This window comes from Salvelinus fontinalis, chromosome 18 (genome assembly GCF_029448725.1).
Source record: "Salvelinus fontinalis isolate EN_2023a chromosome 18, ASM2944872v1, whole genome shotgun sequence".
Lineage (NCBI taxonomy): Eukaryota > Metazoa > Chordata > Actinopteri > Salmoniformes > Salmonidae > Salvelinus > Salvelinus fontinalis.
This window is the reverse complement of record NC_074682.1, coordinates 16,779,053-16,801,769: the sequence shown is the minus strand read 5'-3', so window position 1 is coordinate 16,801,769 and position 22,717 is coordinate 16,779,053. Positions and strand designations below refer to the sequence as shown.

Sequence of the window (22,717 nt, the reverse complement as noted above, 5' to 3'; positions counted from 1 at the left end):
CTGAATTCTTGTCTAAGTTACTTAGTAGCTATATGGCACCAGTTTATCAACTGATGCACTAGTTGCAATCATGTCCTAACAAAGGATTGATAGGACAGGACAATTAGGTTTTAAACGTTTACCCAGATAGAGGTGCATACACAACCAGCGACGAAATTGACCCCCCCACCCTGATCCCCCATGGGGAAATCCCATCCCAAAGCCCACGGACCCCTCCCCTCAGATACTGCAACTCAATAAAGTCGGATGGCAGGGGAGCTGCTTGACATCGCACCAGCAGCAGCGCGAGCACACTCCAACAGCAATCCCGAGTGGTGTGCAGATGATGTGTGGCTGATGTTTGATTCAGTTTCTAAAGTAAAATCAGGGTCTAAACTCGTCCTCCAATGCATGCGGATTTGAGACAATAATTTTAGATAGCCTATCTCTACCCTTATATGAATCAATTACGCGGATTAATTTGATAATGGTGGTTTTATTGCATCTACGTGCGTCGGCGATGGTTCTTGCATGGGGTTATTGTATTTTGGCCGAGACAACTTTTTCTAACTTCACTCTGGATAACGAAGTTCAATCAAGCTTCATCCAGCGCCGTCTGCGGAACCAGGAGCGCCGGGAGATGCAGCGAGAAATCCTCTCCATCCTGGGGCTGCCCCACCGGCCCCGGCCGCACATCTACACCAAACAAAACGCAGCCCCGATGTTTATGCTGAATTTGTACAACGCTATTTCCACGTATGGACAACAACCCGCCGGCTTCTCATATTATAAACCCGTCTTCACTACCCAGGGACCCCCGATGGTGACCCCCCAAGACAGCAGTTTCCTCAATGACGCGGATATGGTGATGAGCTTTGTCAATATTGGTATGTCCTTATCACCCTATCCTGAGACTTATCAATTCATTTCGATGGATATGAATTGAGAAGTTATTATTTAGTCTACATGATCTCATTAATGCTGTAGCATAAAACAGCTTTCCCCATATATCTTACTTTATTTTTTAAAAGCAAAAATCATTTTTGTTCACCTTTGCGCAAGAGACGACGCAGTCTTAACACAGGCTCTGATCTTAATCTCTTTAAACTGTTTTTTACGCAACACATCTCACATGAACATTACCTAGACGTTACCTAAACAGCTGTTTATGTTTACTTTGTGATATCTGATACTGGCACTGTCATGCTGATAGTGTACGAAACACTCTTAATGCTTGCTTTGACTCATTCAGTGACTCAATGTCTCATCGCTAGGGTGGCCTACATTTAATTGGAAAATAGTTTTGAAAAACACTTCTCACCGGGGTTCTCTGTGGACCTGTCTGGTCTGTAGGTCTTCTGACTAGGAGAGCAGAGGTCAGGCAAGGTGAAGTGTGGGTGTGTTTTACTGCTCAGACAGAGCACTGCTGAGGATCCAGTGGTGCTCCAGACAAGAGTCTCTATGGGCTTAACCTTGCCTTATAGCACAGGAGTTGACTGAGAAGGCAGGCTTACTCCCAGTTTACCTGTTGGCATAAGGATTAAAGAGTGAAAGCTTTCTTCAATGCCTTTTTGTTGCCTGAATGCACTTTGCAGAAAGGACAGTACTGTTGAACCCGAGTGCATTAGCTAAGTGTTTGTCTGTGTGTACAACGTTCGATTTGTGTACAGCTCCTAAATGTGGAGGCTTTAAGGTAACTTTCTCTGTGCTTCAGATAAGACTGTTCTGCATTCCGAGTTGTGAATGTTATGACAACATGGCTGTATCCGATTTCCCCTGAATCCTGTTAAAGCTCTGGGAGACCGGCTTCAGCAAGGCTTTGTTTCGCATGACTAGGATTTGAACAGGCATTTCAGTACCCTGGGGAGGGCAGGACAAGTTGACAGGGAGATAAAGACTCAGGTACTGCATCTAAATACTCTTTACTGGAGACAGCTGGCAGTGTGTGTGTAAATCAAGGGGGGGGGGGGGGGGGTGCTTCCTTGGACATTATTGCGTTTCTAAAACCCAAATCCTGCTTTTGTTTCCTTTGGAGATCTCACTATGGGTTTGATATCACTAAAGTGAAACAGTAGACGGAATGGTGCCTGTGACTCCCACCCAGATGTGGCTTTTCTTCCAAAGACAACCATTTCCCCCTTCATTGTCCTGGCTCAGGGCTTACAAGTTGGGCTTCATGGCCTGCTTTACATTTACATTTCAGTCATTTAGCAGACACTCTTATCCAGAGAAACTCACAGTAGTGAGAGCATATAGTTTCATACTGGTCCCCCATGGGAATCAAACCTACAAGCCTGGCGTTGCAAGCACCATGCTCTACCAACTGAGCCAAAACGGGACCACTGTATCTGTTAGGATGTCAGTTTATCATCAGGAATAGATGTGGCACTTTTACACTTTTATTCCAATTCATATGAGAATGTACGGAGTGACCTTGTTAGAGAGAAGGGGAAGAAGTAAGTGCATGAACTCAGCAAAAAAAGAAACGTCCCTTTTTTAGGACCCTGTCTTTCAACGCTAATTAGTAAAAATCCAAATAACTTCACAGATCTTCATTGTAAAGAGTTTAAACACTGTTTCCCATGCTTGTTCAATGAACCATAAACAATTAATGAACATGCACCTATGGAACGGTCGTTCAGACACTAACAGCTTAAAGACGGTAGGCAATTAAGGTCACAGTTATGAAAATTTTGTACACTAAAGAGGCCTTTCTACTGACTCTGAAAAACACCAAAAGAAAGATGCCCAGGGTCCCTGCTCATCTGCGTGAATGTGCCTTAGTCATGCTGCAAGGAGGCATGAGGACTGCAGATGTGGCCAGAGCAATAAATTGCAATGCCCTACTGTGAGACGCATAAGACAGCGCTACAGGGAGACAGGACGGACAGCTGATCATCCTCGCAGTGGCAGACCACGTGTAACAACACCTGCACAGGATCGGTACATCCGAACATCACACCTGCGGGACAGGTCCAGGATGTCAACAACAACTGCCCGAGTTACACCAGGAACGCACAATCCCTCCATCAGTGCTCAGACTGTCCACAATAGGCTGAGAGAGGCTGGACTGAGGGCTTGTAGGCCTGTTGTCTGGTGAGGACCTGCCTTACATCACCGGCAACAACGTCGCTTATGGGCACAAACCCACCGTCGCTTGACCAGACAGGACTGGCAAAAAGTGCTCTTCACTGATGAGTCGCGGTTTTGTCTCACCAGGGGTGATGGTCAGATTCGCGTTTATCGTCGAAGGAATGAGCGTTACACCGAGGCCTGTACTCTGGAGCAGGATTGATTTGTAGGTGGAGGGTCCGTAATGGTCTGGGGTGGTGTGTCACAGCATCATCGGACTGAACTTGTTGTCATTGCAGGCAATCTCAACACTGTGCGTTACAGGGAAGACATCCTCCTCCCTCATATGGTACCCTTCCTGCAGGCTCATCCTGACATGACCCTCCAGCATGACAATGCCACCAGCCATACTGCTCGTTCTGTGCGTGATTTCCTGCAAGACAGGAATGTCAGTGTTCTGCCATGGCCAGCGACGAGCACAGATCTCAATCCCATTGAGCACGTCTGGGACCTGTTGGATCAGAGGGTGAGGGTAGGGGCCATTCCTCCCAGAAATGTCTGGGAACTTGCAGGTGCCTTGGTGGAAGAGTGGGGCAACATCTGACAGCAAGAACTGGCAAATCTGGTGCAGTCCATGAGGAGGAGATACACTGCAGTACTTAATGCAGCTGGTGGCCACACCAGATACTGACAGTTATTTTTTATTTTGACCCCTCCCCTTTGTTCAGGGACACATTATTCCATTTCTGTTAGTCACATGTCTGTGGAACTTTTTCAGTTCATGTCTCAGTTGTTGAATCTTATGTTCATACACATATTTACACATGTTAAGTTTGCTGAAAATAAACGCAGTTGACAGTGAGAGGACATCTCTTTTTTTGCTGAGTTTACATATGAGGTAAAGAGAAAAGAGAAAGAAAGAGAAGGAAACACAGTGCCCCAATCCTCTCACGAACCAATGGCCACTCTCCTGTTGATTGGTAGTCTGTTTTCCCACCATTTTGTAAAGAGCCAGTCATGGTGGTCTCTGGAGTGATCGCCTAAAGCCAAACTGGATTAAGGCATTTCCCCTCGACAAACCACAGCTTCCAGTGAGGGAAAGAGAGCTACTCTTCCCCTCTCTCTCTACTGTATGTGCAGGTATATAGGTGGCCAACGTTCACGCTTCTTGGAAATTATGGAATCTGTTCAGTTTTATTTGTTATGTGCCTTTCATTTTCTAAACAAATTAACGGTGGAAAAGCTTTGGCTTCCAATGCCCATTATTTTGGAATGAGATGCTCGACGAGCAGGTGTCCACATACTTTTGGCCATGGTGTGTATGCACATGCCCACAGACTCAGGGGTGTTAGAATCTCCAACCACCATCCAGTCTGCCCACTACCAATATGTATTCATCTCATGTCAATGCAACACATCTGACCATACAGCTGCAGTTTGACTGCACGCATCTGTAGCTTGCCTGCCCATCTGTGTGATTATAATAGAGCTATAGCGATGCTGAATACAGAGCTCAGGCCTGCTTTAGCAGTCTGACTATATTCTGACTGCATGGTTCCTGGTTGGACTGAGTTGACCTGCATTCCTGCACTGCTAGTGCTTCTTGCTGGGAGTCTGCCATAGGCTGATACAGATGTCTCTGGGATGTTCTTGTTCCCATGAGAACACACCTGCAGCATATGGGAATAGGAGACAGGCCTATCCGTCATCTTTCACAGCTCTCCATGTGAAATGAAATAAAGAAGATGATGCTGTATAGTTAAAGTTTGACTTATAACAGTTTTGGGATTAAAAAAAGGGTTTTATAGTATAGACATAATGTAACTGTAAAAATGTATTACCTTTAAATGTGGCATGAAAACAACCATTCATTGTGTTTTCATCTGATTGTCAAACAAATCACTTCAAAAAGTAGGCTACCTTCACACATTCATCCCAAATAATTCCAGCATCTGAACAGTGCGTTGTGCACCCACCAACCTTCCTTCAATTCGCAGGAGGTTGAAACTATCTCACTTGAGAAAGGATCCGAGCAAGCAAAACAGTGCCCCTCTGTCTAACTATATGTGTCTGATGCTGTCTGGCCAAAAACTGCCATACTGTTTTTGGCCAGACAGCATCAGATACATGGGCTACACATGCATGTCCTCTGCCTCAACGACAATGGCAGTATTATCTGCAGCACCTGTCTTTTTACTAAAGAAATGCGTTTTGTAACAAATCAAATTGTTTTTCTCACATGCGCCAAATACAACAGGTGTAGACCTTACAGCAAAATGCTCACTTACAAACCCAACAACGCAGTTCTAAGAAAATAGAGTTAAGAAAATATTTAGTAAATAAACTAAAGTAAAAAAGTAAGACAATAAAATAACAATAATGAGGCCATGTACATGGGGAACCGGTACTGAGTCAATGTGTGGGGGTACAGGTTAGTCAAGGTAATTTGTACATGTAGGTAGGGGTAAAGTGACTATGCATAGATAATAGACAGTGAGTAGCAGCAGTGTAAAAACAAAAGGGGTGGGGGTCAATGCAAATAGTACAGGTGGCCATTTGATTAATTGTTGTTAAGGAGCCTTTTGGACCTAGGCTTGGCGCTCCGGTACCGCTTGCCGTGCGGTAGCAGAGAGAACAGTCTATGACTTCGGTGACTGGAGTCTTTGACAATATTTGGGTTCTTCCTCTGACACCACCTAGTATATAGGTCCTGGATGGCGGAAAGCTTGGCCCTAGTGATGTACTGGGCTGTACGCACTACCCTCTGTAGCGCCTTAGGGTCGGATGGCGAGCAGTTGCCATGCCAGGTGGTGATACAACCGGTCAGGATGCTCTTGATGGTGTAGCTGTAGAACCTTTTGAGGATTTGCAGACCCATGCCAAATCTTTTCACTCTCCTGAGGGAGAAAAGGCATTGTCGTGCCCTCTTCACGACTTTCTTGGTGTGTTTGGACCATGATAGTTTGTTGGTGATGTGGACACCAAGGAACTTGAATCTCTTAACCCGCTCCACTACAGCCCTGTCGATGTGAATGGGGGCGTGTTCAGCCCTCCTTTTCCTGTAGTCAACGATCAGCTCTTTTGTCTTGCTCACATTGAGGGAGAGGTTGTTGTCCTGGCACAACACTGCCAGGTCTCTGACATCCTCCCTACTGGCTGTCTTATCGTTGTCGGTGATCAGGCCCACCACCGTTTTGTCGTCAGCGAACTTAGTGGTGGTGTTGGTGTCGTGCTTGGCCACGCAGTCGTAGGTGAACAGGGAGTACAGGAGGCGACTAAGCACGCACTCTTGAGGAGCCCCCATGTTGAGGAGCAGCGTGGCAGATGTGTTGTTGCCTACCCTTACCACCTGGGGGCGGCCCGTCAGGAAGTCCTAGTGATGAGCTTTCGGCACTATGGTGTTGAATGCTAAACTGTAGTCAATGAACAGCATTCTCACAGTTGTTCCTTTTGTCCAGGTGGTAAAGGGCAGCGTGGAGTACGATTGAGATTGCGTCATCTGTGGATCTGTTGGTGGTATGCGAATTGGAGTGGGTCTAGGGTTTCCGGGATGACGGTGTCGATGTGAGCCATGACCAGCCTTTCAAAGCACTTCATCGCCACTGACGTGAGTGCTACGGGGCGGTGGTCATTTACGCAGGTTACCTTTGCTTTCTTGGGCACAGGTGCTTAAAACATGTAGGTATTACAGACTCGGTCAGGGAGAGGTTGAAAATGTCAGTGAAGATACTTGCCAGTTGGTCTGCGCATGCTCTGAGTACACGTCCTGCTAATCTTTCTGGCCCCGCGGCCTTGTGAATGTTGACCTTTTTAAAGGTCTTGCTCACATCGGCTATGGAGAACGTGATAACACTGTCGTCCGGAACAGCTGGTGCTCTCATGCCTGCTTCAGTGTTGCTTGTCTTGAAGCGAGCATAAAAGGCATTTAGCCCATCTGGTAGACTCGCCTAACTGGGCAGCTTGCGGCTGGGTTTCCCTTTGTAGTCCATAATAGTTGGCAAGCCCTGCCACATCTGACGAGCGTAGGATTCAATCTTAGTCCTGTTAGATGGTTCGTCTAAGGGCATAGCAGGATTTCTTACAAGCATCCGGATTAGTTTCCCGCTCCTTGAAAGCGGCAGTTCAAGCCTTTAGCTTGGTGCGGATGTTGCGTAAACCATGGCTTCTGGTTGGGATGTGTACATACGGTCACTTTGGGGACATCGTCGTTGTATATGCACTTATTGATGAAGCGGGTGACTGAGGTGGTATATTCCTCAATGCCATTAGATGAATCCCAGAACATATTTCAGTCTGTGCTAGCAAAACAGTCCTGGAGCATAGCATCAGCGTCATCTGACCACTTCCGTATTGAGCAAATCACTGGTACTTCCTGCTTTAGTCTTTGCTTGTAAGCAGAAATCAGGAAGATATAATTATGGTCAGATTTGCCAAATGGAGGTGGAGTAAGAGCTTTGTACACGTCTCTGTGTGTGGAGTAAAGGTGGTCTTGATGTTTTTTTCCTCTGGTTGCACATGTGACATGCTGGTAGAAATGAGGTAAAACAGATTTAAGTTTCCCTGCATTAAAGTCCCTGGCCACTAAGAGAGCTGCTTCTGGATTAGCATTTTCTTGTTTGTTTATAGCCTTATACATCTCGTTGAGTGCGGTCTTAGTGCCAGCGTCAGTTTGTGGTGGTAAAAAGGCGGCTATGAAAAATATAGATGAAAACTCTCTTGGTCGATAGTGTAGTCTACAGGTTATCATGAGGTACTCTACCTCATGCAAGCAATACCTCAAGACTACCTTAATATTGGACATTGCACACCAGCTGTTATTGACAATACACACACCCCCATCCCTCATCTTACCGGATGTAGCTGTTCTGTCCTGCCGATGCATGGAAAACCCAGCCAACTGTATATTATCCGTGTCGTCGTTCAGCCACAACTCGGTTAAACATAAGATATTACAGTTTTTAATGTCCCGTTGGTAGGATATTCTCATTTATTCTCCAGTGATTGCACATTGGCCAATAGAACGGATGGTAGAGGCGGGTTACCCACTCGCCGAGTAATTCTCACAAGGCACACTGATCTGTGACCCCTGTATTTCCTTATTTCCTTCATCGGAATGACAGGGATTTGGGCCTTTTGGGCAAAATTATATCCTTCGCGTCAGACTCATTAAAGAAAAAATCTTCTTCCAGTTCGAGGTGAGTAATCGCTGTTCTGATATCCAGAAGATCTTTTTGGTCATAAGAGATGGTAGCTTCAACATTATGTACAAAATAAGTTTCAAACAATGCAAAAAAACACACAAAATAGCACAATTGGTTCGGAGCCCGTAAACCGGCAGCCATCCCCTCCGGCGTCATTCTTCACCCTAGAGTCTAAGGTCCTGGGGCTGGATTTCTACTACCTCGTCGAGAACAGATTTCCCTAATCAATTCATATCAAATGTTATTTGTCACATACACGTGTTAAGCAGATGTTATTGCGGGTGGCGTGAAATGCTTGTGTTTCTTGCTCCAACGGCGCAGTAATATCTAACAAGTAATATCTAACAATTTCACAACAATACACACAATACACACAAATCTAAAGTAAAGGGATGGAATTAAGAATATATAAATATTTGGACGACCAATGTCAGAGCGGCATAGAGTACGATACAGTAGAATAAGATAGGATACAGAAAATACACTACCGTTCCAAAGTTTGGGGCTCATAGAAATGTCCTTGTTTTTGAAAGAAAAGCACATTTTTTGTCCATTAAAATAACTTCTAATTGATCAGAAATACAGTGTAGACATTGTTAATGTTGTAAATGACTATTGTAGCTGGAAACGTCTGATTTTTAATGGAATATCTACATAGGCTTACAGAGGCCCATTATCAGCAACCATCACTCATGTGTTCCAATGGCACGTTGTGTTAGCTAATCCAAATTTATCATTTTAAAAGGCTATTTGATCATTTGAAAACCCTTTAGCAATTATGTTAGCACAGCTGGAAGCTGTTGTCCTGATTAAAGAAGCAATAAAACTGGCCTTCTTTAGACTAGTTGTATCAGAAATCAAGGTAAGACCCAGATGCAGACACGTTGAATAAACAATGGTTTAATAGACCAAGGGACAGGCAAGAGACAGGTCAATGCAGGCAAGGGTAAAAAATCCAGAGAAGGGGCAATGGTACAGGTCAGCGGTCAGGGGCAGGCAGAGTGGTTGGGTAGGCGGGTACAGAGGCAGGAAGAGGCTAGGGTCAAAACCAGGAGGGCGAGAAAAAGAGAGGCTGGAAAAAAACAGGAGCTGACAGGACAAACGCTGGTAAGCTTGACAAACAAGATGAGCTGGCAACAGACAAACAGAGAACACAAGTATATATACACAGAGGATAATGGGGAAGATGGGCGACAACTGGAGTGGGGTGGAGACAATCACAAAGACAAGTGAAACAGATCAGGGCGTGACAGTACCTTCCCTCTAGGGGCGCCACCTGGCGTCCTACCTGGGCGCATACCAGATTGACCGGGGTGCCGGCGGTGGAAGTCGGCGATGAGGGCTGGGTCCAAGATGTCTATAGCGTGGCCCCAGCACCTCTCCTCCGGGCCATAACCCTCTCAGTCAACCAGGTACTGGAAACCCCTGCCCCGTGGTCAAACCCTCAGAAGGCGTCTCACCGTGTACGCCGGATGGCCATCAACGACACGGGGAGGAGGGGTGGGCCTGGAAAAGGAAGACAAAGGACTGTGAGACACAGGCTTAATATGGGACACATGAAAGGTGGGGTATGGGGTACGAAGGGTACGGGGCAACAGATGATGAACAGCAGAGGGGCTAATGACCTTGGAGATGGGGAAAGGGCCGATGAACCAGAGGGACAATTTGCGAGACCTACCTTCTGCTCGAGACGCTACCAGGGAGCCATGGTCCGATGGCGATCCGCTTGTCGTCGATGCCTGGAGGTGGTCTTGAGGAGGGCCGACCGTGCTGTCTTCCAGGTACGATGACAGCAGCAAACAAACATCTGGGCAGAAGGTATGCCGACCTCCTCTTCCTGCTCAGGGAAGAGCGGGGGCTGATACCCCAGGGAACACTTGAAGGGAGATAGGCCCGTGGCAGAGCAGGGAAGGGTGTTGCGGGCATATTCGACCCACACAAGCTGCTGGCTCCAGGTGGTGGGGTTGACGGAGACCAGGCAGAAGGTGGAGTGACCGATGAGCCGGCACTGCTAGTAGCTGTGGAGCTGTGGGGTTACCACTGTGCTAGGCGGCCTCCGCGACAATCCGTGGAATTTCTCCAGCAAACTGGCCAACGCCCAGTCATGGTGATCAGCCAACATTTGGACCCCCTCTCCAAGGCCACGAAGCAATTCCTCGTGCCTACCGAGGGTGGCTCCCTGGGTGGAGATGGTGTTGCACAGCTGGGCCGTGTCTGCTGGGTCAGTCATGGCCAGTTCATACTATCAGAAATCAAGGTAAGACCCAGATGCAGACACGTTGAATAAACAATGGTTTAATAGTCCAAGGGGCAGGCAAGAGACAGGACACGGCAGGCAAGGGTCAATAATCCAGCAAAGGGACAAGGGTACAGGTCAGCAGGCAGGGTCAGGGGCAGGCAGAGTGGTCCGGCAGGGTCAGAGATGGGAGAGGCGAGGGTCAAAACCAGGAGGGCGAGAAAAAGAAAAGCTCATGAGGCCCCTTGATGATGTGAGGCAATTGCCTAGTGGTAAGTCCGCCAGTGTGTGGACCCAACAGGTTAAATTGAAAGCTGACTGTTTATCATGGTAATCTGATTTGGAGGGGAATAAGGAGATTACACCAGGGATTTATTCTCTATACTCAAAATACTATAATTCCTCCAATTATTTTTTCATCCCTTTTTGAAAGATTGCTTTATTTTAACGTTGGACACGGTTTTAGCTGAGATGCCAAGCAAGGTGTAAGGTTGTTTTGGTGGATAAAATAATCTGATCCAAGAAAGAGGGTTTTTGAACATAAACCACTGAATTTTGTCAGACTTCCACCAGTGGCGTTCGGTGCTGTTTATGATTAGGGAGTACAATATATATATATTTTTTAGCATGGCCTTATTTCTATTACAGCATATTGGATGACTGTCATTCATATTACATTCATCCTGGTCAATGTAGCATTGTACATAATACTCTAATTTTCCCGATACCCAGGTTGCTACAACCTATTCTACGAATGAAAGTTTATAATGTATGTAGGTGCACATGTCAAGAAACAAATTTGAGTAATCAAGGTGACAGACAGTGACACATTCAGTGCCACAGTCTTGCACACTCTTGCCTTCATCTAGCTGATCTAGGGTGGAATCATTAGTCCAAACAGTTGCAAACAAACGTTTCTATTGGACAAATTCATGTAGGTTTACACCTGTTTCAGGTGCCATATGGAATTGTTTCAAGGTCATACCATGGATCATTTAGAAATTTGATTTAGGTATCCAATTTCTTTGTATTTTTTTTTATTATTTCATAAAATATTGAATTTGGCCTTTACTTCTATATAGAAATGCATTGAATAACACATTGATAAATGGCAAATAAGACAATCCAAAAAATGTATCATAAGGAATAAGGTTTTGAAGTGTCTGTCCTTTATCTAGGAGATATAAGAAAGGAAATATATATATATATTTTGTTCACACATTTAACCCCTTGTAGTTTTGTGGCAATTTTTTATTTATTTCTTCCATTCATTTGTATGGGTTACTTTTAGACGAGGCCATGGGGCTTGTGGCCAAACTGTTCGGATGCTACAGATGTTTTTGTGAGAAGACATATTTTCGGGATGTCTCCTGGTCTGACAGACAGCGCTGTAACTCTGCCACTTCCCACCGCAGATGCGGAAGGGCGACATAGGTCAATGTGGCGGATTGAGATTCAGCCATTGTAAAAAAATATCTCTAGCTTGAACTGAGGGATTTTGATGGAGATTTTTTTTATTGTTACTTCGATTGACACACCGGTGCGTCAACAGACTCTAGGGGTTTTAAAGCAAATGTTTTTCATTAGACAACAGGCACGCTGTCTGCATTGGTGGAAGTACCCAATTGTCATAGTTTAATGGAAAATAACTAAAGTAAAAGTGAAAGTAACCCAGTAAAATACTACTTGAGTAAAAGTCTAAAAGTATTTGGTTTTAAAGATACATAAGTATCAAAAGTAAAAGTATAAATCATTTCAAATTGCTTATACACTGCTCAAAAAACTAAAGGGAACACTTAAACAACACAATGTAACTCCAAGTCAATCACACTTCTGTGAAATCAAACTGTCCACTTAGGAAGCAACACTGATTGACAATAAATTTCACATGCTGTTGTGCAAATGGAATAGACAAAAGGTGGAAATTATAGGCAATTAGCAAGACACCCCCAAAAAAGGAATGATTCTGCAGGTGGTGACCACAGACCACTTCTCAGTTCCTATGCTTCCTGGCTGATGTTTTGGTCACTTTTGAATGCTGGCGGTGCTCTCACTCTAGTGGTAGCATGAGACGGAGTCTACAACCCGCACAAGTGGCTCAGGTAGTGCAGTTCATCCAGGATGGCACATCAATGCGAGCTGTGGCAAAAAGGTTTGCTGTGTCTGTCAGCGTAGTGTCCAGAGCATGGAGGCGCTACCAGGAGACAGGCCAGTACATCAGGAGACGTGGAGGAGGCCGTAGGAGGGCAAAAACCCAGCAGCAGGACCGCTACCTCCGCCTTTGTGCAAGGAGGTGCACTGCCAGAGCCCGGCAAAATGACCTCCAGCAGGCCACAAATGAGAACTTTTGGGTGTCAGGGAAAATGTATTGAATAAAAAGTAAATGATTTTATTTAAGAATGTAGTCAAGTAAAAGTGAAAGTTGTCAAAAATATAAATAGTAAAGTACAGATACCCCCAAAAACTCTTGAAGTAGTACTTTAAAGTATTTTTACTTAAGTACATTACACAGCTGGCTGTCTGCCAGTCGGTCTGTGTTTCAGCTTACTTTATTTTATAACAAGTAGATTTTCTAGGGTTTAGTTGTGCCTCTGATGTAGGATATTCATAAACTTCACCCATATCTTTTGATTGGCAGCTGAAAATTATTAACGCCAGCACAGCAAGTTGAACCCTTCGTCATGAGCAAAGAAAAGTGTTGAAATGCCTCACAAAGAGAAGTTTGCATATCTGAGGGCTGATCTCTGGAGCTAATGGTCCCTAACGTAAACACACCAAGTCCTTACAAGCAATTATTGCCTTCATAAAAACGCCCCTGGTTTCTTTCCAGCGTTTAATTGCGGTCAAACAAATGACTAGCAGGGTTCAGAATGCTCTTCTTTATGGCGTATGTGTGTGTGTGTGCATGTGTGTGCGGTTAGAAGTCGTTTTAAGGGGTTTAAAGCATTTTGGTGCATGTGTGCTGCATTAAGTTGTGTGTCTGCTGTAAGAGGGTTTATGCTATTGTGTGTGTGTGTGTGTGTGTGTGTGTGTGTGTGTGTGTGTGTGTGTGTGTGTGTGTGTGTGTGTGTGTGTGTGTGTGTGTGTGTGTGTGTGTGTGTGTGTGTGTGTGTGTGTGTGTGTTATCCGGCACTGAAACAATACCAAGGCATGAGTGAGACAGACGTATGATGTCATGGCGGCTGCCAGTGGGCAGGATGTGTTTAAGGTGGGTAATCATCGCTCCACTCTGCACACCTCCAGTGTGGGAAGTCCCCCATTGCTCCGGAGACCTCCACCAAGCTTTCCAAGGACACACACATTGGGTAACACTGTAAAAACACGGTGTTGGAAACCTCCAGGAAATCTTTGGCTCTGCCCCACCACCATTATTCTGGAAACTCTGAGAGTAGCTCAGCTGTTTCAGGGCAGGGTGGGATATCGTGGATCTCAGTGGTGGCCCTTCAAAAGGTTCATTTCAACTGTTGGGATTTATCAAGCATACTCTCAGAAAGCCCATTCATATAAATGCTATTTTATAGCTTTATCATTACCTCCAGAGTATAGTACTTTACGTATAGTTAAATGTATTCTCCTATAGTACGGTGGATTATGGAAAACATACTGTACACTGAATGTACAACACATTAGCAACACTTTCCTAATATTGAGTTGCGTCCCCTTTGCCCTCAGAACAGCCTCAATTTGTCGGGGCATGGACTCTGCAACGTGTTGAAAGCATTCTACCGGGATGCTGGCCCATGTTGACTCCAATGCTTCCCATAGTTGTGTCAAGTTGGCTGGATGTCCTTTGGGTGGTGGACCATTGTTGATACACACGGGAAACTGTTGAGTGTGAAATACCCAGCAGCGTTGCTGTTCTTGACACACAAATCGGTGCGCCTCGCACCTACTACCATACCCTGTTCAAAGGCACTCAATTATTGTGTCTTTCCCATTCACCCTCTGAATTGCACACGTACACAATCCATGTCTCAATTGTCTCAAGGCTTAAAAATCCTTCTTTAATCCTTCATCTACACTAATTGAAGAGTATTGACATCAAGGTGACATCAATAAGGGATCATAGCTTTCACCTGAATTCACCTGGTCAGTCTATGTCATGGAAAGAGCATGTCTTGTATTATCAGTGTATTGAAGATGATGACATTATGACCATAGTGTTTCTGTAGGGTGTATGTCTGCATGTGCATGTGCATTGGATTGGCTGCTGTGGTTTTCCAGTCAGTGCTTTTCTTGTGGTCAGCACATGTGTGCAATTTAAACATAGAGCCAAATTGAGCCTTGAGTGTGGTTTTCCTCCCACATTGGCACATTATGCAGACTGATGTTTAGATCAATCAGCTCTCTCATGGAAGCAGGAGTTTCCTATTTTTGACACAGTGCTTCCTATATGTGGGCTGAGCAATGTGGATCAGAAGACTTTGATTCAGCGACAGTTTTGACAGAATTAAACCATGGACTGGATTCCGATCTGATTGTATTCACAGCAGTGAGTGTGTTGGGACACATGCACCCCCACTGTTTCAAAAGACCAGGGGATGTGGCGAGAAAAGGGAGGTGCCTTTAACCATCCAGCGTCTGTGTTAGTTGTACAGCTCATAATGGGCGAGGTTAGCCATTGGAAAAAGCTGATCCGGGATGAGTTGGTATCAGTAGTGAGTAACCTCTTCTCTTCCCCATCTCCTTTCATCAGCTAAGCTGGATCAGGATGTCCTGTCATCTCAGCACAACAGGGAATTCCGCTTTGACTTGTCCCGGATCCCAGAGGGAGAAGCTGTCTCCGCTGCAGAGTTCCGAATCTATAAGGACTACATCAGAGAACGCTCTGAGAATGAGACCTTCCACGTGAGCGTGTACCAGGTGCTACAGGAGACTTCTGACAGGTGACGCCTCTTCCATTAATCTTTGTGTGTGTGTGTGTGTGTGTGTGTGTGTGTGTGTGTGTGTGTGTGTGTGTGTGTGTGTGTGTGGCCTTATAAAACGATAAACTACTCCCTGAAACAGCAGAGACGCCACCTTGAACAAATAGAGCACCCCCACAAACACCACCCTCAATGCCCACACCCCCACAAACACCACCCTCAATGCCCACACCCCCACAAACACTACCCTCAATGCCCACACTTCCACAAACACCACCCTCAATGCCCACACCCCCACACACACCACCCTCAATGCCCACACCCCCACAAACACCACCCTCAATGCCCACACCCCCACAAACACTACCCTCAATGCCCACACTTCCACAAACACCACCCTCAATGCCCACACCCCCACACACACCACCCTCAATGCCCACACCCCCACAAACACTACCCTCAATGCCCACACCTCCACAAACACCACCCTCAATGCCCACACCCCCACACACACCACCCTCAATGCCCACACCCCCACAAACACCACCCTCAATGCCCACACCCCCACAAACACCACCCTCAATGCCCACACCTCCACCATTCACTTAATCCCCCTTCTCCATTACCTAACACCCCTCCCTTAACCCAACCCCACTCTTCCTGGAGAACAGACCACACTAGACGTTTTGATTGTAGTGAACAATAGTTGGATTTCTCCAACTAGTAAAAACACCCCCTTCTCTCCAACACACACATTCACACAGCTTGTCATGCTCGGTGACATCAGAGCCAAGTCGTGTGTAGGCATGGCCTGTCCCACAGCGGTGACGGTGAGGCTATGAAGGTGCTGAGAACAAAAGCATTGTTATTCAGAGACACGTTTGCCTTTCATACAGACAAGGCTGCAAGACAAAGAGACAGTCTGAGGAGTTAGCCTGGGGTCCTGAAACTCAATCTGTAAACAAAGCCATTGTCTGTGAGATATGCCCCAATCAGTCTGGGAATTTTCATCTGTGATAAAGAGAGAGCCATTATTAAAAGAGCTATCGGCAGGGTTAGATCAACACTGCCAGTTGTCTCTTGTTTTGGATTTCATGTATCCTGTGTTCTCTCTGGGTGGCTAATCTTTACTGTTATTAGAATATGAATCTACCATCTAGATCAACTTTTATATAACTGCTTTACTTCTACATACTGCACTAGATAGCATCACACCTGCTACTGCGGAGAGGGGTTTGAATTGCAATGTGAAGTGGCCAGGCTATACAGTCATGCAGATTTTAGTCAACCAATGTTAGAATTTAGAGCACACTTCCTAGGTCTGAAACTCTTTGTTGTGTATCTAACTTTTAGACTGCATGTGCTGTGTATCTAATGTTAGTAGTCTGCGTGCCCCGTAGTAGTGACGACTACCTGTTTCTTCTGGACACGCGGGTGGTGTGGGCTGCAGAGGAGGGCTGGCTTGTGTTTGACATCACGGCCACCAGTAACCAGTGGGTGGTGAACCCGGACCAGAACCTGGGCCTACAGCTGGCTCTGGAGAGTATGGACGGTGAGTCACTGTCAGAGTTATAAGGGTGCTGTATGTCCACTGGTCCAACGGAGATAGAGCTATATAGCTGGTACACACCCACCACATAAGATTGAACTGAAGCATAACAATATCAAAGATGATGTATTTTTTTGACAAGATATTCAAGTGACCGCTCTAACAATGGAAATATATGTCCTCAACGATGGAAGGCAGGCGAGATCAGATGGAACCATTCTATCCAATGAGAGGGCAGATATGCGTGTGAACAACAGGCGCGATTAAGTTGTTTCTCTCAAAGTTGCCGGAATGCCACGTGCATCCACTTGTATCAGTACATTTGTAACAGCCTAAACTGCTATTCGATCAAATAAGCCTCAGGTAATTCGACACTCTCTCATAGACCTCTGGCTTCACCTCTCCCTCTCTGCCCAATATGTACCCTGGACTGAAGTGTGCATGTTTTTCTGTCTCCCCCTACAGGTCAGAGTGTGAACCCCAGACTAGTGGGGCTGCTGGAGGGCAGTGGGCCCCAGGACAAGCAGCCCTTCATGGTGGCCTTCTTCAAGGCAACCGAGGTTCGCCTCCGCAGCGTCCGTTCTGCCCACGGCCACAAGGGGCGCAACCCCAACCGCTCCAAAAAACCCAAGACTCCCCAGGATGCACTGAAGGTTGCTGAGGCTGCAGCAGGTACACAAACGGAGCACCCACTTGGAGCACAAGTAATCAGTCATCTAGTCACTAGATCTATACACAGACATTATCTGATAAACTTGTAATATAATGATAGAAAAATGGCTGCTCCTTTGACATGTTAGAGTACTTTGGGTTGATAAAAGCATTCAGGCTATGGATAATAGATAGCATATACCAAGATACAGTGCTCACAGTTGATTGTGTTGATTCATCTGTATGTTGTTCATATGACCCTTTGTCTTCCAGAGAACCTCAGCACAGACCCGAAACAGGGATGTAAGAAGCATGAGCTGTATGTCAGCTTCAGAGATCTGGGATGGCAGGTACAGTACAACGACTCATTCTATTACACCAGTTCTGTTCTGTACTGATCTGAGCACGTCCTCCTCTTTCTCTGTTCACCCACTTAGATAGGTGTTTGACTTCACTAGATTTAATGACATCTGCATCTCCGTTTTTTGGATGTACTATTGTTATATGAGTCATATCACTTGTCCTCTCAGGACTGGATCATTGCACCAGAGGGCTACGCAGCATACTACTGCCAGGGCGAATGTGCCTTTCCTCTGAACTCCTACATGAACGCCACCAATCATGCCATTGTGCAGACTCTGGTAAGAATATTCATGGTTTTCATGAGTCATATCATCATGTACATTTCTGAGGGGGTTGAATATGGCATTTACTCAGGGTTTCACTGTAGGGTCTCTAGCTTCATTGCAAATTTAACCAGTCAGCAGCTGATTGAAATTCTTATATTCATTTTGTGAAATCAAAGCGCTCTTTGATGTCCCAAATCCTGTGAGAAAAACTGCTGAAGTATCAACACACATTTTCCCACACACTTGAATCTTTCTAATTGTGCATGATTTCCCTGATACTGGTGTTATATTCTATTCCCCCCCAGGTCCACTTCATAAACCCAGAGACAGTGCCCAAACCCTGTTGTGCCCCCACCCAGCTCCATGGCATCTCAGTCCTCTACTTTGACGACAGCTCCAACGTCATCCTGAAGAAGTACCGCAACATGGTGGTCAGAACCTGCGGCTGTCACTGACCACCATCAGACCTCCCCCTCTCAGGATACACGGGGGCTAGTAGAGGAAGATAAGGAAGAGGGGATGGTGCAGGGAAACTAATTTACTGCCTGATCTATAAGGACCTGTTGCTTCAGGACTTGCAGGAAGACCAACTTCCTTTATTATTGGCTGCGAACTGACAAGTACATAAAGTACTGGCAAAGATGTTCTACTTTATTGCCTTGGTGCATTGAAACAAGTAGAGCCATATTGCCTTAGTGCAACTGCAAAGAGGATCTTTGGCATCTGGACTGTATACACTACATGGTGCATGACACACAGGATCAAGAATGCTCATCTAGAGACCATAATAGAATTCCCAGTCAATACCAGGGAGGAATGAAACATCAGACACTGAACTGTCGTCAATTTATTTATAAGCTCATTTTACTTCAGTGATCAAAGTTAAGGAAAGTGTTGATGAATACAAAAAGTCAGCCCCTAGGACAGAGGCATGAGACTCAAATGAAATGTTAGAGATGCTCAATAACTGATACAAATTTAGAATTGAGCAATTGTTTGTCCATGAGCAGACATTTTACAGTGTCTTTTAAAAAGATAATTTCTGCTGTGTGCACTCAGCGTCTCTGTGTAAAAACATTGCATATGATTGCATTAAACGGTCTATAAAAATGTGTTTACTTTGACACATGATTATTTATTTTACGGCATACATAATTTTCACAAGCAGCTGGGTTTACTTAGATTTCAATGAGAACAAAATGGCGGTCTATTTTTCCTTTGAACAACAGGTAGGTGATGGGGTAGTTTGCAGAGTGGAGGTCAGGTGTAAGGCTGTCTGTATGCAGATTCAGAGGCTGCTGCTGTGAGGGATGACAGGGCTGACGTTAAATACGAGACTGCGCGGGATTAACAGAGCAGGCCCTGTCAGTTTCCTGAAGGACGGGGCACAGACATACCGTACATCACTAAGCTCTGCACAACACAACAGAGGCATGTGGTCTCAGAGATGCCAAGGTTTTTGCCCACAAGAGACAGAGCGAGAGAACTCTGAGCTATCATTCAGTTTCAGCTGCCTTTTGATGTCCTTCCAAATCTGCAGGTGGGCGAATCGAGGCTGTATTTTCTGTCAAAACTAAATGTCAGAATACAGCAACAAAATATACCAGAACTGTCAGACATAGCAGGTGCCATACATTTATATCATTTGGCCAGAAAAGCATTTTCTCACACAGTGACAGCCAAAACATGGTAACTGAAAACACTGATGGCTTTATACATGATATATCACAGGCTCTATGAGCCTATGATATACATATTGTAAACATCATCTGGTGAGGTAAAGCATAGAAAATCTACTTGAAACATTTACTATTCTTAATCAACACAAACATTTCCTAAATCAGTTGCAGTTATTTACCTTACAATGCATCTACATCTGCATCGCTTGCTGTTTGGAGTTTTAGGCTGGGTTTCTGTATAGTGCTTTGTGACATCAGCTGACGTAAAAAGGGCTTCATAAATACATTTGATTGAGTTATCATTTCAGAACAAAAATATTGTCATTCTGTAGCAAGAAGTAAGAACAGACAAACACCAAAGAAAAGACACCGGTGTATAAGGTAATGCCAACAACTGTCAGCTAGACAGCACACAGAGAGACATTCACACTCACTGAGACATACTACAACATTCACTGTTATACATACAGAAAACAGTTGTCAATTAAATAGGAGGTAGCGAAGAATAAAATATATTCCCCCTGAATGATCTAATTGATAAAATTCTAAAGTTGGCTAAAGGTAATATGTTGTGCCTGACATATTCTGTCTCTCACATATCTGATAATCCATGGCTTTTACACCAGTGCCTGCAACTGTCCTTTGCTTACTATCCCTACAGAATCCTGAGAGTCAAAATTACATTTCTTTCCTCTTTTATCATTGTTATTCTTTATACAAAACAGAGACAGACAGTCACGAAGAAAGGGATGGAAAGAATGTGAGGTTGAGATAAAGATAATAAAACAAAAGTTAGGCTTGGCTTGGCTTTGTTGGCTCCCTCTCCATAATGGTAACGGTGTTTATCATTGTCAGTAAGGGCAGTTGGTGCCTGGGCCACGCAGCTCAGGGGCTGATCAATGCCTCTTCCGTGCTGGGCCCAGCCCCCCTCCCTGCCCTTTTATTGGCCTGTCTGGAGCAGCGGGAAGGGGAGAATGGGGACAGGACGTTTGTAGGGTCTTAGGCCCTCCATGTGTCCCTCGGGCTGGGGTGCCAGGCTCCTGGGGCTGGGTGGCTAGGGGGGCAGAGGGTGATGTAGGTATAAGAGCCAGGCAGACATCACCAACACTGAGCTGATGGCAGCGGAGGCCACACAGACGGGCTGTTCTCGGGGGGCAGCAAGAGGACCAGCCACGTCCGCACACAAAGAACGGGTACTCCACATACACATCCAGAAACTCCTGTGATGAGAGATACTGTTAGTCATGACAATGCAGTACCTCTCTTTGTCCTCTAAGTGGTGGTAGGGTTCTGGAATTGGGGATTGGCATCAATACGTGCATCGTGTCATGATGAGGGATACTTTAGGAATGTAAATCATTAGCATTTTATTTACCTTACTTTATGATGTAGACTGATCAAGAAGTGTACTATTTGCAAATATGTATGATATCTTGTATATTGAATTCCATGTTATAAGTTATGGAAATGTAAGAAGCCAAAAACACACTGACCAAAAACACACTGACCCTGTTATGAGCTTGTGTGATGTAATGATGTAGTAGACTCAGCAGGATCAGGACCAGCTCACCTGAGAGTGTTCCTCATGAAGGAGGATGAGGAGGTGGGAGAGGGAGGGGTCTGTGGAGGGGGAGATGTGCTGCACAGTGCAGCAGCTCAGATGTAGTGCTGGACAGGCCTCTGCGCCGATCAGGAAGTCTTCTGTCTGCAAATCCTCCACCCTCCTCAGTCGCCCGTCACTGAGCTCGATTAGAGAGCCTGCCGCAAAGTGAGGGAGCAACCAGGGCAGCTGGTCGGAAGAGGTGGAGGGGTAAGAAGAGTGATGGGTGGAGAGAGGGGTAGACACGTCTACTTTTTCTGTTACTCCCACAGTCCAGTTTTTCTCTGTTGACTGAACAGTAAGTGATGGTCTTATGGGAGATTGTTCTGCAAACGCCAAGGGACTTTGCCCTGAATCAGGATACTTGGGGGCTGTGGAGTGGTGTGTGTAGACCAGTTCAGGGTGGTGGTGTAGGTCTTTGGAGGCCGTAGGAGAAAGAGCAATGTTCAGGGGGGCAGAACCTGCCTCTGAGCTGTGGCTCTGTGGCTGGTGTACTCCCTGTTTCTCTCTTCTCATATACGGGCCCCTCTGTCTGTTTTGCTGTTCGGTGTGTAGACTTAACTTCTCCCTCATTTTTTTATTAAAGTGCCAACTGTCCCCTCCATCCTCCCCACTGGGCTCCTCTGTAGGCTGGGCCATATTTCTGCAGATAGAGTGGCGGCGTGGGTGTTCTGAGGGATATGTGGAGCGGTGATTGGCCTCCTGTGCGCCTCCCTAGTCCTGCACCTCCTGTGGCAGCCCCACGTACTAGCTCTCCTGTGGCAGCCCCACGCACCAGCTCTCCTGTGGCAGCCCCTCGCACCAGTCCTCCGGTGCCGGCGCCACGAACCAGGCCTCCAGTTCCAGCACCCCGCACTCGCCCTGAGGTGCGTGTCCTCAGCCCGGTACCACCAGTGCCGGTACCACGCACCAGGCATCTAGTGCATCTCCAGGGTCCAGTATGCCCTGTTCCTGCTCCCCGCACTAGCCCTGAGGTGCGTGTCCTCAGCCCGTTACCACCAGTTCCGGCACCACACACCAGGCCTACTGTGCGCCTCCAGGGTCCAGTATGCCCTGTTTCTGCTCCCGTATGTACAGCGCCGCCTGAGCTGCCCATCTGTCTAGCGCCGCCTGAGCTGCCCGTCTGTCCAGCGCCGCCTGAGCTGCCCGTCTGTCCAGCGCCGCCTGAGCCGCCCGTCTGTCCTGAGCGTCAGAGCCGCCCGCCAGTCAGGAGCCGCCCGCCAGTCAGGAGCCGCCAGAGCCGCCCGCCAGTCAGG

At 46.1% G+C, this 22,717-nt stretch overlaps 1 protein-coding gene across 2 annotated transcripts; it reads left to right on the top strand.

Annotated features, from left to right (window-relative positions):
- The first annotated feature begins 286 nt into the window (after positions 1-286).
- LOC129815071 (bone morphogenetic protein 7-like) lies at positions 287-19,296 on the top strand. Of its 2 annotated transcripts, XM_055868406.1 has the most exons (7): positions 287-866; positions 15,185-15,374; positions 16,754-16,905; positions 17,368-17,574; positions 17,827-17,903; positions 18,084-18,194; positions 18,488-19,296. In XM_055868406.1, the coding sequence occupies exons 1-7, from the start codon at positions 467-469 to the stop codon at positions 18,635-18,637; spliced, it is 1,287 nt and encodes a 428-aa protein (XP_055724381.1). In that variant the 5' UTR covers positions 287-466; the 3' UTR covers positions 18,638-19,296. The 2 variants fall into 2 exon arrangements, with proteins under 2 accessions (XP_055724381.1, XP_055724380.1); XM_055868405.1 differs by having other exon boundaries at positions 18,084-18,578.
- Positions 19,297-22,717: the final 3,421 nt, after the last annotated feature.

Excerpts from the sequence above, each read along its gene's own strand:
- LOC129815071 (XM_055868405.1), top strand. The coding sequence starts at position 467 with ATGGTGGTTTTATTGCATCTACGTGCGTCGGCGATGGTTCTTGCATGG. Across the intron at positions 15,375-16,753 it reads CTACAGGAGACTTCTGACAG|TAGTGACGACTACCTGTTTC; the intron begins GTGACGCCTCTT and ends CGTGCCCCGTAG. Across the intron at positions 16,906-17,367 it reads GGCTCTGGAGAGTATGGACG|GTCAGAGTGTGAACCCCAGA; the intron begins GTGAGTCACTGT and ends CTCCCCCTACAG.